General features: G+C 39.0%; 1 protein-coding gene across 5 annotated transcripts in view; it reads right to left on the bottom strand.

Annotated features, from left to right (window-relative positions):
• SPAG9 (sperm associated antigen 9) overlaps positions 1-12,790 on the bottom strand; it is a 156,505-nt gene that overhangs the window by 39,521 nt on the left and 104,194 nt on the right. For all 5 annotated transcript variants that reach the window (XM_068977188.1, XM_068977191.1, XM_068977187.1 and 2 more), the window contains one exon: positions 4,060-4,181. In XM_068977188.1, coding sequence (XP_068833289.1) covers positions 4,060-4,181 — 122 coding nt within the window. The remainder of the gene's footprint in view (positions 1-4,059; positions 4,182-12,790) is intronic.

Genomic DNA, 12,790 nt, shown 5'->3' with positions numbered 1-12,790 from the left:
AGTGGTCTAGAGTGCTGTTTGGAAGTAATAGTCTGGTGCTATAGAAAAAAATCCTAGATGGACAGAAAAAGTTTGGAGCAATGAGCCATGAAAACCCAGAAAAAACAAGAGCAAATAAGACATTCCAAACATGGAAGCAAGCCTGGACTAGGAACATCTGAGAGCTGGGCAGAGAAAGGATCCTGCATGATGAAAAGACCTCATCAGAGGCAGGAAAGAATACAGAGAACTCTGACAGGACAGAACCTCAAGCAAAGACTGTTTAAAGACAAATGCTATTTGAGAAGTCATGTGAAATAACTGAGAAGGAACTGCTGGAGATAGCAAACAAGGCTATTTCTGGGAAGGTTAGTGTGGGGCAGAATGACAGACTGCAGTCACATGAGGTGCAAGTGAGGCTAGGGAAGTTCTGCCTGTTAAAAGTAGACATACTTTCAAGAAGTCTGTTTTGTTCACTGGTGTATCAATCCAGAATAGTGCCGGGCACATAATAGACACCTGCCTCACTGATATTGATGCAAAAAACCATGGCTGGAAATGGGAGGAGAGTCATCTGGTGGAAAGGTACTAAAGATATGGAGTCAGAAGAGGGCAGTAGTTTTATTTTAAAATGGTAAAGACCGGAACATGTTTAAATGATAACAGGAAGAAGTTAGTTAAAATAGTGAAATTGAAAAAATAAAATTTAATCAATAGTAAGAAAATTAAAGAAAATCTCAAGAATAGGATGAATGAATGTACGATTCACAAGTTCTAGAATGTGGCCATGGGGGGTAAGTAACAAAAGTGAACGGAGAAAACAATCACTGGAAATAAAGTCAAAAAATGAGATATCAATCAAGATAAAGGACAAACTGGGGGGGATTATCTTTTTTAAACTATTAAAATTTGAAAAAAGTAATCTAAAACTGAGTACATGCATAATGATTACAAAGACCAGGGAAGAGTTTTAAAATAACACAGTAATTGTAAAATGAATAATGAGTTATAGAAATGGACTTATTTATCAACTGAAGACAATTTAAGGAACTCTGGGAAACAATTTTACCAGTTTAATCATGTTCCAGCTAGTGTTACAATGCAATTACTATTGCTGAATAAGACAGAAGAGAAGCCAAGGAACAACTACGTGCGTTGGAGGTTTCATTTAATATTTTTGGCCAAAAGTATTCATATAGGCTTAAATCACTTAAGGTAATATATGAAAACTTCAAATCTGGAACATTTTCCAGGTAAATATATAAATTTTGCAAAAGGGGAAAGAGAGTAGTTTACAATTTACTTCTTTTTTTCAAAGTGGAAAGGAAATCAGGATTTTAAGCTATTTATTATGCTTAATTTTCTGACTTAAAGAATGGAAGCTTTTGGAAAAATATTTGATTTAAAAGATGACAATTATTTCTAAGCATTATGTGGCTTCTTACATCTTTACAAGAAAGTAAGTTTAGGGCCACCAACCTCAATAATGATATTATTCAATACTGGATTATAAGGAAGCAGAGGGTAAAAAGTACGTTTAAAAAGTTCTTCACTCTGGTAAATTACAAAGGGGAAGCATGAAGGAATTTTTTGAGAGGTGATATATTGTTAATTCTGGTGGTGGCTATACAATTCTATGCATTAGTCAAAACAAAAAATTGTGCTTTACTATATATAAATTTGAGAATGTGTTTAAACATTAAAAATTATTTTTTCTAACATTTTTTTGCATCTGTTCCTCAATTTTGGCAGAAAATCAGTTTCTTATATTAAATCTTAAAAGGAACTTTCCATGTACAATTTAATGTTAACAAAGTTAGAGCATAAATTTAAATGTAAAAATGGAGTGCTTCTTAAGAATCCTTACGATATCCTTGAAAAATGCAAATTCATTCAAAGCTTCCAATGTTTTACTTAGTGGTGGGAGTCTATACCTAACTAAGTTTATTAATGTACTTTCCATCTCTCTTACTTTAAATAAGCCTATGGGCTCTGTGTAGACAGAAACTGTGTTTCCTTCAAAAAATACTTATTGAGGACATACCTGGTAATCAATACATTTGACATAAATGAATGCAAGCAACACTTCTCTATATCCACAAGATTGACAAACTGCACCTTTTAAGAACAGTGTAACCTATACCGAATTACTAAGGGATACAAAAAATGTTTGGAGACCAGAATCCATTCCAAAGGCACAGATTTTTAATACTATAATGTATTCAATTTCTATAAGGTCTTAAGTTATAAAGAAAGGCACGTCAAAGCTAATTGACAGGGGTCAGATTCATATAAACTTTTTTTTTTTTTTAACTCATGGTGCAACTTGCAAGATCTTAGTTTACTGACTAGGGACCAAACCTATGTCCCCTGCAGTGGAAGTACAGAGTCTTAACCACTGGACCCTCAGGGAAATCTCATTCATGTTCAAAGAAACTTTAAAGATCACTTAGAGCAGGTGAAAACTTTTTGTGTAAAGGCCTAGATGGTGAATATTTTAGGCTTTGTAAACCACATAATCCCTGTTAGGGACAACTTAACTCTGCTATTGTGGGGCAAAAGCAACTACTGTGTGTGGGTGTCTGTGTGTTTGTGGGTGTTGTGTGTGTGTGTGTTCCATCCTGACCAACTCTTTGAGACCTTATGGACTATAGCCCACCAGGCTGCTCTATCCATGGGATTTTCCAGGCAAGAATACTGGAGTGGGTTGCCATTTCCTCCTCCAGGGGATCCTACTGAACCAGGGATTGAACCCGCATCTCTTGCATCTCCTGCATTGCCAGGCAGATTCTTTACCACTGTGACACCTGGGAAGCCCCAAAATCAAAGATAAAACATTAAAAAAAAAAAGTGTGGCTGTGCCCCAATAAAACTTTATTTGAACACAAAAATAATCCAGGAGTCACAGCCTATCCAACCCCTGAATTAGAGCACAAGTCTTTCTTTTTATACACAAAGAATCTAAGGCCCAGAGAGGTTAAGATATTTGGCAAAAGGGTCATTCACTCCCTGGTGGCTCAGCGGTAAAGAATCTGCTTGCCAATGCAGGAGACCAGGGTTCAATCCATGTGTTAGGAAGATTCCCTAGAGAAGGCAATGGCAACCCACTCCAATATTCTTACCTGGGAAACCCCATGGACAGAGGAGCCTGGCAGGCTATAGTCCATGGGGTCACAAAGAGTCAGACAAGACTTAGCGGCTGAACAACAACAACAAACCAGATCAGTAGTAGAAGAGCCCAATACAGTATCCTTTTCAAACCAGATAATCTTCAACAACACAAACTCTAACATATTTCTCAAGAAGCTAAAACAGAATACTCTGCGAAATCTCAGAAAAGTCAAGTGAATTTAATGAACACTTTTTAAGCCAGGAAGTAACTATCCATCAATCCATAAAATCTATACATCTATATATAACCACATGTATACATATATCACTGTGTTTCTTATATGTAATACTGTTCTCAGAACATAGCAGGAAGGAGTTCAATAAATTGTGTATGTGAATTCAAGATACAAACTAAAAAGCAATTCAATTCTAAATGCATCCATATGCGAAGACATTTTCATTTAAAACTTTCATGACTTCAAAGAATATTTTCCTATTAATTACTTAAAAGCACAATAACTCTGCCCCACTGGACAGTTAGGGACTTTTTTTTTTTTTTTTTGGTTGTGCTGGGTCCTTGATGTGCAGGCTTTTCTCTAGTTGCGGGCGAGCAAGGGCTATCCTCTAGTTGTGCACAAGCTTCTCACTGTGGTGGGTTCTCTTGTTGTGGAGGACGGGCTCTAAGGCACACGGGTTTCAGTAGTTGCGGCATGGGGGCTCAGAGTTGCGGCTCCCAGGCTCTAAAACAGGCTCAGTAGTTGTGGTGCACAGGCTTAGTTGCTTTGTGGCACGTGGGCTCTCCCCAGATCAGGGATCAGACCAGGGTCTCTTGCATTGGCAGGTGGATTCTTTACCACTGAGCCACCAGGGAAGTCCCAGTTAGGGACATTTTTAAGAAATGTTCTGTTATATCATTTAAAAAATCTATTTTTAAAACAGTATGATACTATTTCAGATAAACTATCATACCTAGTAAATCTGCTCCTTCATCCACATCTCCAATTAGACCTGAACCAGCTGAAGACAGTTCTTCAAAGAGAGATTCTGTATTGCGATCAAAAGCTTTGTTCTCTATGCCTTTGGTGGGAGTGCTAGGCAACAAAAACAAAACCAAATCAACAGATATGTCAAAGATGTTTTTAACAGTGCAAAATGAATACAAAAGGCTAAGTGACATAACAATTTTTAACCTGTAATATTTAATATAAAATATAATTTAAAAGAATTTCTCACAGGTTTCCTAAGATATTTTCATTATATTGCACAGAGAGAACTAGTGAAGAAAATACAGAATGTTTTTGTGGTCAGATCCTAGCAGACACAAACAAAAACAGCAGCTAAGAGAGAGCACTATTCTGCATTGTTCAGGCGGTGGTCTAAGTCCTTTCATGGATTACCTTGTTAAAACTACACCTACTCTACAAAAGAGCTGCTGCTCTTATCCCAATTTTATAGAAGAGGAAACTAAAGAGGTTATGGAATTCGCCAAAATCATCCAGCAAATGAGTCAGAGGCAGAACTCAAACCTAGGCAGCCAGGCTTCAGAATCCATGATTTTTACCACATCTATGTTATCTGGGTATAAACTGGAATGGCCATTTTATTTCTCTTTTAAGGGCAACTTGGCAAGATCTACTAAAATTTAAAATGCAAATACCCAGTGACCAAGGACTTGATGTCTAAAATACTCCTACAGGGAACTCCCAGGTGGTCCACTGGTTAGGACTTGGCACTTTAACTGTGGTGGCCCAGGTTATGGAACTAAGATCCTGCAAGCAGTGTGGTATGGGCAAAAAAAAAAAAAAAAAAAAAATTTAATAAAAAATTCTACGAAAGCTCTGTCACAAGAAGGCAATTATGTATGTAAAAGGATGGTCAGAGCAGCAAAAGTTGAAACAACCCAGGTGATCATTAAAAGGGCACGATGAAATAAGTTATGTGTACATCTAAAAGTTTAAATTTTTAACTTTAAAAACATTAAACTAGAGCTTGAAAAATGAAAGAAACCCATTATATAGAGGTGCTTTTTAAAAAGCAAGTTGCAATACAGTGCATGTAAGCCCTTTTTGAAGCGGTATGGGAGAATGGGGAAATGTGAGTGTCTAAGCATTAATGTTACATTAATAGAAAAAAGTCTGCACAAGATTTCCAGTTAAAGATGGTGGAGATAGTAATTTATCACATAATAATTAAAAAATGCAACTAAAATGACAGTGAAAGAATCTAAAAAGTATCTGCCCACAAGGACAGAGGAACAGAAAAAGAACCTACAGCAGACACAACATGAACAAAACTCTACAAGATAGAAAACATGTGGGTAAACATTAGAAACTGATTTAACTGACCAGACTAAGCTGAAACTCAACCCAGCAGTGTTTAGAGAGAAAGTCAGTATGCAGCCAAAATTCATGAAAAGCTTACGAACTGACGTAACCAGCAATCTGCAGACAGAAGTATGCAAGAGAAACATTAAGATAGAGGGATCGGATGAAAGTAAGTACAAGAAGCAGTATAAGAACCTAAATCCAACCCTCCAGAGCAGTGAGACCTCCCTTTTCCTGGCATTACTCCCTGAACAACAGAAGCCAAGGTCAAATGTTACAGGCAGAAAACTGAAGAATCAATATCATTTACTTGTTGTTCACTCGCTAAAGTCATGTCTAACTCTTGGTGATCTGAAGGACTGTAGCCACGAGACTCCTGGACATGGGATTTTCCAGGCCAGTATACCAGAGTAGGCTGCCATTTCCTACTCCAGAGGATGTTTCCAGCCGAGGTAAAGAACCCGTGTCTCTTAGGCCTCCTGCATTGGCAGGCAGATTCTTTACAACAAACGCCAAAACTTTGTTGTTGTTCAGTCGCTCAGTTGTGTCCAACTCTTTGCAACTCCATAGACTGCAGGACATGAGGCTTCCCTTTCCTTCCCTGTCTCTCAGAGTTTGCTCAAACTCATATCCATTGAGTTGATGATATCATCCAACCATTTTATCCTCTGATGCCTGCTTCTCCTTCTGCCTTCAATCTTTTCCAGCATCAGGGTCTTTTCCAATGAGCAGTTCTTTACATCAAGTGGCCAAAGTACTGGAGCTTCAGCTTCAGCATCAGTCCTTCCAATGAATATTCAGGGTTGATTTCCTTTAGGATTCATTTCTTTGATCTGCTACTAGTCCAAGAGACTTTCAAGAATCTACTCTAGCACCGAAATTCGAAGACATCAGCTCTTCGGGGCTCAGTCTTCTTTATGGTCGAACTTTCACATCCATACATGACTACTGGAAAAAACAAACCTTTGACTATACAGATCTTTGTTGGCAAAGTGATGTCTTTGCTTTTTCACCTGCTGTCTAGGTTTCTCATAGCTTTCCTTCCAAGGAACAAAAGTCTTTTAATTTCATGACTGCAGGAACCATCCACACTAATTTTGGAGCCTCCCAAAATAAAACCCATCACTGCTTCCACTTTTTCCCTTTCTGTTTGCCATCAAGTGATGGGACTGCATGACATGATCTTAGTTGCATGCTGAGTTTCAACTCAACTTTTTCACTCTCCTCTTTCACCCTCATTAAGAGGCTCTTTAGTTACTCTTCACTTTCTGCCATTAGAGGGATATAATCTGCATATCTGCTGTTGATATTTCTCCCAGCAATCTTGACTGCAGCTTGTGATTCATCCAGACCAGCATTTTGCATGATGTACTTTGCATGTAAGTCAAATAGGGTGACAATATATAGCAATGTAGTACTCCTTTCCTAATGTTGAACCTGTCAGTTGCTCCATTTAAAGCTGTAGCTGTTGCTTCTTGACCCACTTACAGGTTTCTCAGAAGACAGGTATGGTGGTCTGGCACTCCCATCCCTTTAAGATTGCAACAGTTTGTTATGATCCACACAGTCAAAGGCTTTAGGGTAGTCAGTGAAGCAGGAGTACAGATGTTCTTTTGGGATTCCCTTGCTTTCTGTATGATCCAGCTAATGTTGGCAATTTGATCACTGGTTCCTCTGCCTTTTCTAAACCCAGTTTGTACAACTGCAAGTTTTCAGTTCAGTTCAGTCGCTCAGTTGTGTTCAATTCCTTGCAAACCCATGGACTGCAGCATGCCAGGCCTCCCAGTCCATACCAACTGCTGGAGTTTACTCAAACTCACGTCCATTGGGTTGGTGATGCCATCCAACCATCTCACCCTCTGTCATCCCCTTCTCCTCCTGCCTTCAATCTTTCCCAGCATCAGGTTCTTTCCCACTGAGTCAGTTCTTCACATCATGTGACCAAAGTATTGGAGTTTCAGCTTCAGCATCAATCCTTCCAATGAATATTCAGGACTGATTTCCTTTAGGATGGACTGATTGGATCTGCTTGATGTCCAAGGGACTCTCAAGAGTCTTCTCCAGCACCACAGTTCAAAAGCATCAATTCTTCAGTGCTCAGGTTTCTTTATCGTCCAACTCTCACATCCTTATGTGACTACTTGGGAAAACCATAGCTTTGACTAGATGGACCTTTGTTAGCAAAATAATGTCTCTGCCTTTTAATATGCTGTCTAGGTTGATCCTAACTTTTCTTCCAGGGAGCAAGCATCTTTTTATTTCATGACTGAGTCACCATCTGCAGTGATTCTGGAGCCCCCCAAAATAAAGGCTGTCACTGTTTCCCAATCTATTTGCCATGAAGAGATGGGACCAGATGCCATGATCTTAGTTTTCTGAATGTTGAGCTTTAAGCCAACTTTTTCACTCTCCTCTTTCATTTTCATCAAGAGGCTCTTTAGTTCTTCTTCACTTTCTGCCATTAAGGTGGTGTCATCTGCATGTCTGAGGTTATTGATATTTCTCCCAGCAATCTTTATTGGAGCTTGTGCTTCATCCAGCCCGGAGTTTTTCATGATGTAATCTGCATATAAGTTAAATAAGCAGGGTGACAATATACAGCCTTGATGTTGGAACCAGTCTGTTATTCTATGTCCAGTTCTAACTGTTGCTTCCTGACCTGCATACATATTTCTCAAGAAGCAGATCGGTGGTCTGGTATTCCCATCTCTTGAAGAATTTTCAGAAGTTGGTCATGATCCAAACAGTCAAAGGCTTTGGCATAGTCAATAAAGGAGATGTTTTTCTGGAACTCTCTTGCTTTTTCGATGATCCAACAGATGTTGGCAATTTGATCTCTGGTTCCTCTGCCTTTTCTAAATCCAGCTTGAACATCTGAAAGTTCAAGGCTCATGTACTATTGAAGCCTGGCTTGGAGAATTTTGAGCATTACTTTACTAGCGTGTGAGATGAGTGCAATTGTGCGATAGTTTTGAGCATTCTTTGGCATTGCCTTTCTTTGGGATTGCAATGAAACCTGGCCTTTTCCAGTCTTGTGGCCACAGCTGAGTTTTCAAAATTGCTGGCATACTGAGTGCAGTACTTTCACAGCATTATCTTTTAGGATTTGAAATAGCTCAAATAGACTTCCATCACCTCCATAGCTTTGTTCATAGCGATGCTTCCTAAGGCCCATTTTACTTCACATTCCAGGATGTCTTGCTCTAGGTGAGTGATCATACGATCGTGATTATCTGGGTCTTGAAGATCTTTTCTGTACAGTTCTGTGTATTCTTGCCACCTCTTCTTAATATCTTCTGCTTCTGTTAGGTCCATACCATTTCTTTACCCACCTTTGCATGAAAAGTTCCCTTGATATCTCTAATTTTCTTGAAGAGATCTCTAGTCTTTCCCATTCTATTGTTTTCTTCTATTTCTTTGCACTGATCACTGAGGAAGGCTTTCCTATGTCTCCTTGCTATTCTTTGGAACTCTGCATTCAAATAGGTGTCTGTTTCCTTTTCTCCTTTGCCTTTTGCCTCTCTTCTTTTCACAACTATTTGTAAGGCCTCCTCAGACAGCCATTTTGCCATTTTGCATTTCTTTTTCTTGGGGATACCCTTGATCCCTGTCTCCTGTATAACACTGTGAGCCTTCATCCATAGTTCTTTAGGCACTCGGTCTATCAGATCTAATTCCTTGAATCTATTCCTCACTTCCACTGTATAATCATAAGGGATTTGATTTAGGTCATACCTGAATGGTCTAGTGGATTTCCCTACTTTCTTCAATTTAAGTCTGAATTTGGCAATAAGGAGTTCATGATCTGAGCCACAGTCAGCTCCTGGTCTTGTTTTTGCTGACTATATAGAGCTTCTCCATCTTTGGCTGCAAAGAATATAATCAATCTGATTTCAGTATGGACCATCTGGTGATGTCCATGTGTGGTGTTTTCTCTTGTGTTGTTGCAAGAGGGTGTTTGCTCTGACCAGTGCGTTCTCTTGGCAAAACTCTATTGGCCTTTGCCCTGCTTCATTCTGTACTCCAAGGCCAAATTTGCCTGTTACCCCAGGTATTTCTTGACTTCCTATTTTTGCATTCCAGTCCCCTATAATGAAAAGGTCATCGTTTTTGGATGTGAGTTCTAGAAGGTCTTGTAGGTCTTCTTACAACTATTCAACTTCAGCTTCTTCAGCATTAGTGGTTGGGGCATAGGCTTGGATTACTGTGGTATTGAATGGTTTGCCTCAGAAACGAACAGAGATCATTTTGCCATTTTTGAGACTGTATCCAAGTACTGCATTTTGGACTCTTTTGTTTACTATGATGGCTACTCCATTTCTTCTAAGGGATTCTTGCCCACAGTAGTAGATATAATGGTCATCTGAGTTAAATTCACCCATTCCAGTCCATTTTCGTTCACTGATTCCTAAAATGTCGATGCTCACTCTTGCCATCTCCTGTCTGACCGCTTTCAATTTGCCTTGATTCAGGGACCTAACATTCCTGGTTCCTAGGCAATATTGCTGTTTACAGCATCAGACTTTCCTTCTATCACCAGTCACATCCACAACTGGGTGTTGTTTATGCTTTGACTCCATCTCTTCCATCTTTTTGGAGTTATTTCTCCACTGATCTCCCATAACATATTGGGGACTTACTGACCTGGGGAGTTCATCTTTCATTGTCCTATCTTTTGCCTTTTCATACTGCTCATGGGGTTCTCCATACAAGAATACTGAAGTAGTTTGCCATTCCCTTCTCCAGTGGACCACGTTTTGTCAGCACTCTCCACCATGACCTGTCCGTCTTGGGTGGCCCTACACGGCATGGCTTGTAGTTTCATTGAGTTAAAGAAGTTTTCAGGTCATGTTTAACAAAACCTAGCTGGAAGGATTTTGAGCATAACCTTACTGTCATGCAAAAGGAACACCAATGCATGGTATTTTGTCCATTCTTTGGCACTGTCTTTCTTTGGGATTATAATGAAAACTGGCCTTTTCCAGTTCTGTGGCCACTGCTGAGTCTTCCAGATTTGCTGATATATTGAGTACAGTATTTTATCAGCACCATCTTTTAGCAATTTTAACAGCTCAGCTGGAATTTCATCACCTCCACTAGCATTATTTTTAGTAATGTTTCCTAAGGCCCACTTGACTTTGCACTCCAGGATGTCAGGCTCTAGGTGAGTGACCACACCATCGTGGTTATCTGGGTCTTTAAGACCTTTTCTGTATATAATTCATCTGTGTAGTCATGCCATCTCTTTTTAATCTTTTACTTAAGTATGAGCAAAACAGCCAAAAAGCACCAGACACCCAAAGAAAGCCTCCATTATAAAATTTAAAGCCCCAAAGTCATGGACTGTGACACGGTACTGAGAATAAAAGGAGACAATGAATGCAAACAGCAGCAAAAATCTGGGGAAAAAAACAAACCCACAATAATTTTATTTTCATAATAAAGCTACATCCACAAGAGAATTGTAGGATGTTATAAAAAGTAACCATCCAAGAAAAAGCTTTTAAGGGAAAAAAATGATGACAGTTGAGAGATAAAGTTGGGGAAATCATCCAGTAATTACAACAAAAATAGGAGAGAGGAAAAAAAGGGAAAAGGGATTTATCAGTGTCAGTTCAGAATGTTCAGTATCTACCTAATAGCTCCAGAAAGAGAGAAGACAAAGAGAAATAAAGAAAAAAGTTCTCAACTGGAAATAAAAATTTGCAGATGAAACACATTACCTCACCTCAGATACAGAAGAAGACCCCTACATCATCATGGATTTTAAGAAAGGAAAAAACAAAGCAACAACAAATAGGGACAAATATCCTAAAGCTTACAAAGAATATATATAAAAAAGCAAGAATCCACATAGCAACACTCCAAACTGACCATGATAATGAATTAATGTCTTCACAATTGTGAAGGAAAACTTACAAAGATTTTCCAATATAGAATTCTGTATTCAATCAAACTATGAATCATCCCTTTAAATGACATATATCACATTCAAGTTCTCAAAAATCTTAGTTGCAAACAGCCTTTTCCAGGAAGGCTAGTAGGAATATGTTCTGCCAAAACAAAGGCATAAGTCAAGAAGCAAGATGACATGAAGCCGAAGAGGTGGCAAGAATACACAGAAGATACACATAACAATAAAGACACACACTAAAAAAAATAAATACATACACATACAAAAAAGGATCTCAGTGACCTGGATAACCGTGATGGTGTGATCACTCACCTAGAGCCAGACATCCTGGAGTGCAAAATCAAGTGGGCCTTAGGAGGCATCACTAAAAACAAGGCTAGTGGAGTTAAGGAATTCCAGCTGAGTTATTTCAAGTCCTAAAAGATGATGCTGTTAAAGTGCTGCACTCGATATGCCAGCAAATTTGGAAACTCAGCAATGGCCACAGGACTGGAAAAGTTCAGTTTTCATTCCAATCCCAAAAAAGGACAATGCCAAAGAATGCTCAAGCTACATGCCAGCACTCATTTCACATGCTAGCAAGATCATGCTCCAAATCCTTCAAGCTAGGCTTGAACAGTATGTGAACCAAGAACTTCCAGATGTACAAGCTAGATTTAGAAAAGGCAGAGAGGAACCAGAGATCAAATTGCCAGCATCTACTGGATCATCAAAAAAGCAAGAGAATTTCAGAAAAACATCTACTTCTGCTTCACTGACTAGGCTAAAGCCTTTGATTGTGTGGATCACAACAAACTATGGAAAGTTCTTCAAGAGATGGGAATACCAGACCACCTGACCTGCCTCCTGAGAAACCTGTATGCAGGTCAAGAAGCAACAGTTAGAACCAGACATGAACAACAGACTGGTTCCAAATGGGAAAAGAGTATGTTAAGGCTGTATATTGTCACCCTGCTTATTTAACTTATATGTAGAGTACATCATGCAAAATGCTGGGCTGGATGAAGCATGAACTAGAATCAAGATTGCTGGGAGAAATATCAATAATCTCAGATATGCTGATGACAATGCCCTTATGGCAGAAAGCGAAGAGGACTAAAGAGCCTCTTGATGAAAGTGAAAGGGTGTGAAAAAGTTGGCTTAAAACTCAACATTCAGAAAACTAAGATCATGGCATCTGGTCCCATCACTTCATGGGAAATAGACAGGGAAACAATGGAAACAGTGACAGAATTTATTTTCCTTCTTGGGCTCCAAAATCACTGTGGGATGGTGACTGCAGCCAGGCATTTGCTCCTTGGAAGAAAAGCCATGACAAACCTGGAGAGTGTATTAAAAAGCAGAGACATTACTTTGTGGACAAAAGCCCATCTAGTCAAAGCTATGGTTTTTCCAGTAATCATGTATGGATGTGAGAGTTGGACCATAAAGAAGGCTGAGCACAGAACTGATGCTTTCAAAC

The sequence above is a fragment of the Capricornis sumatraensis genome, chromosome 8, assembly GCF_032405125.1.
Source record: "Capricornis sumatraensis isolate serow.1 chromosome 8, serow.2, whole genome shotgun sequence".
NCBI lineage: Eukaryota > Metazoa > Chordata > Mammalia > Artiodactyla > Bovidae > Capricornis > Capricornis sumatraensis.
This window is presented reverse-complemented; position numbering and strand designations above follow the sequence as displayed.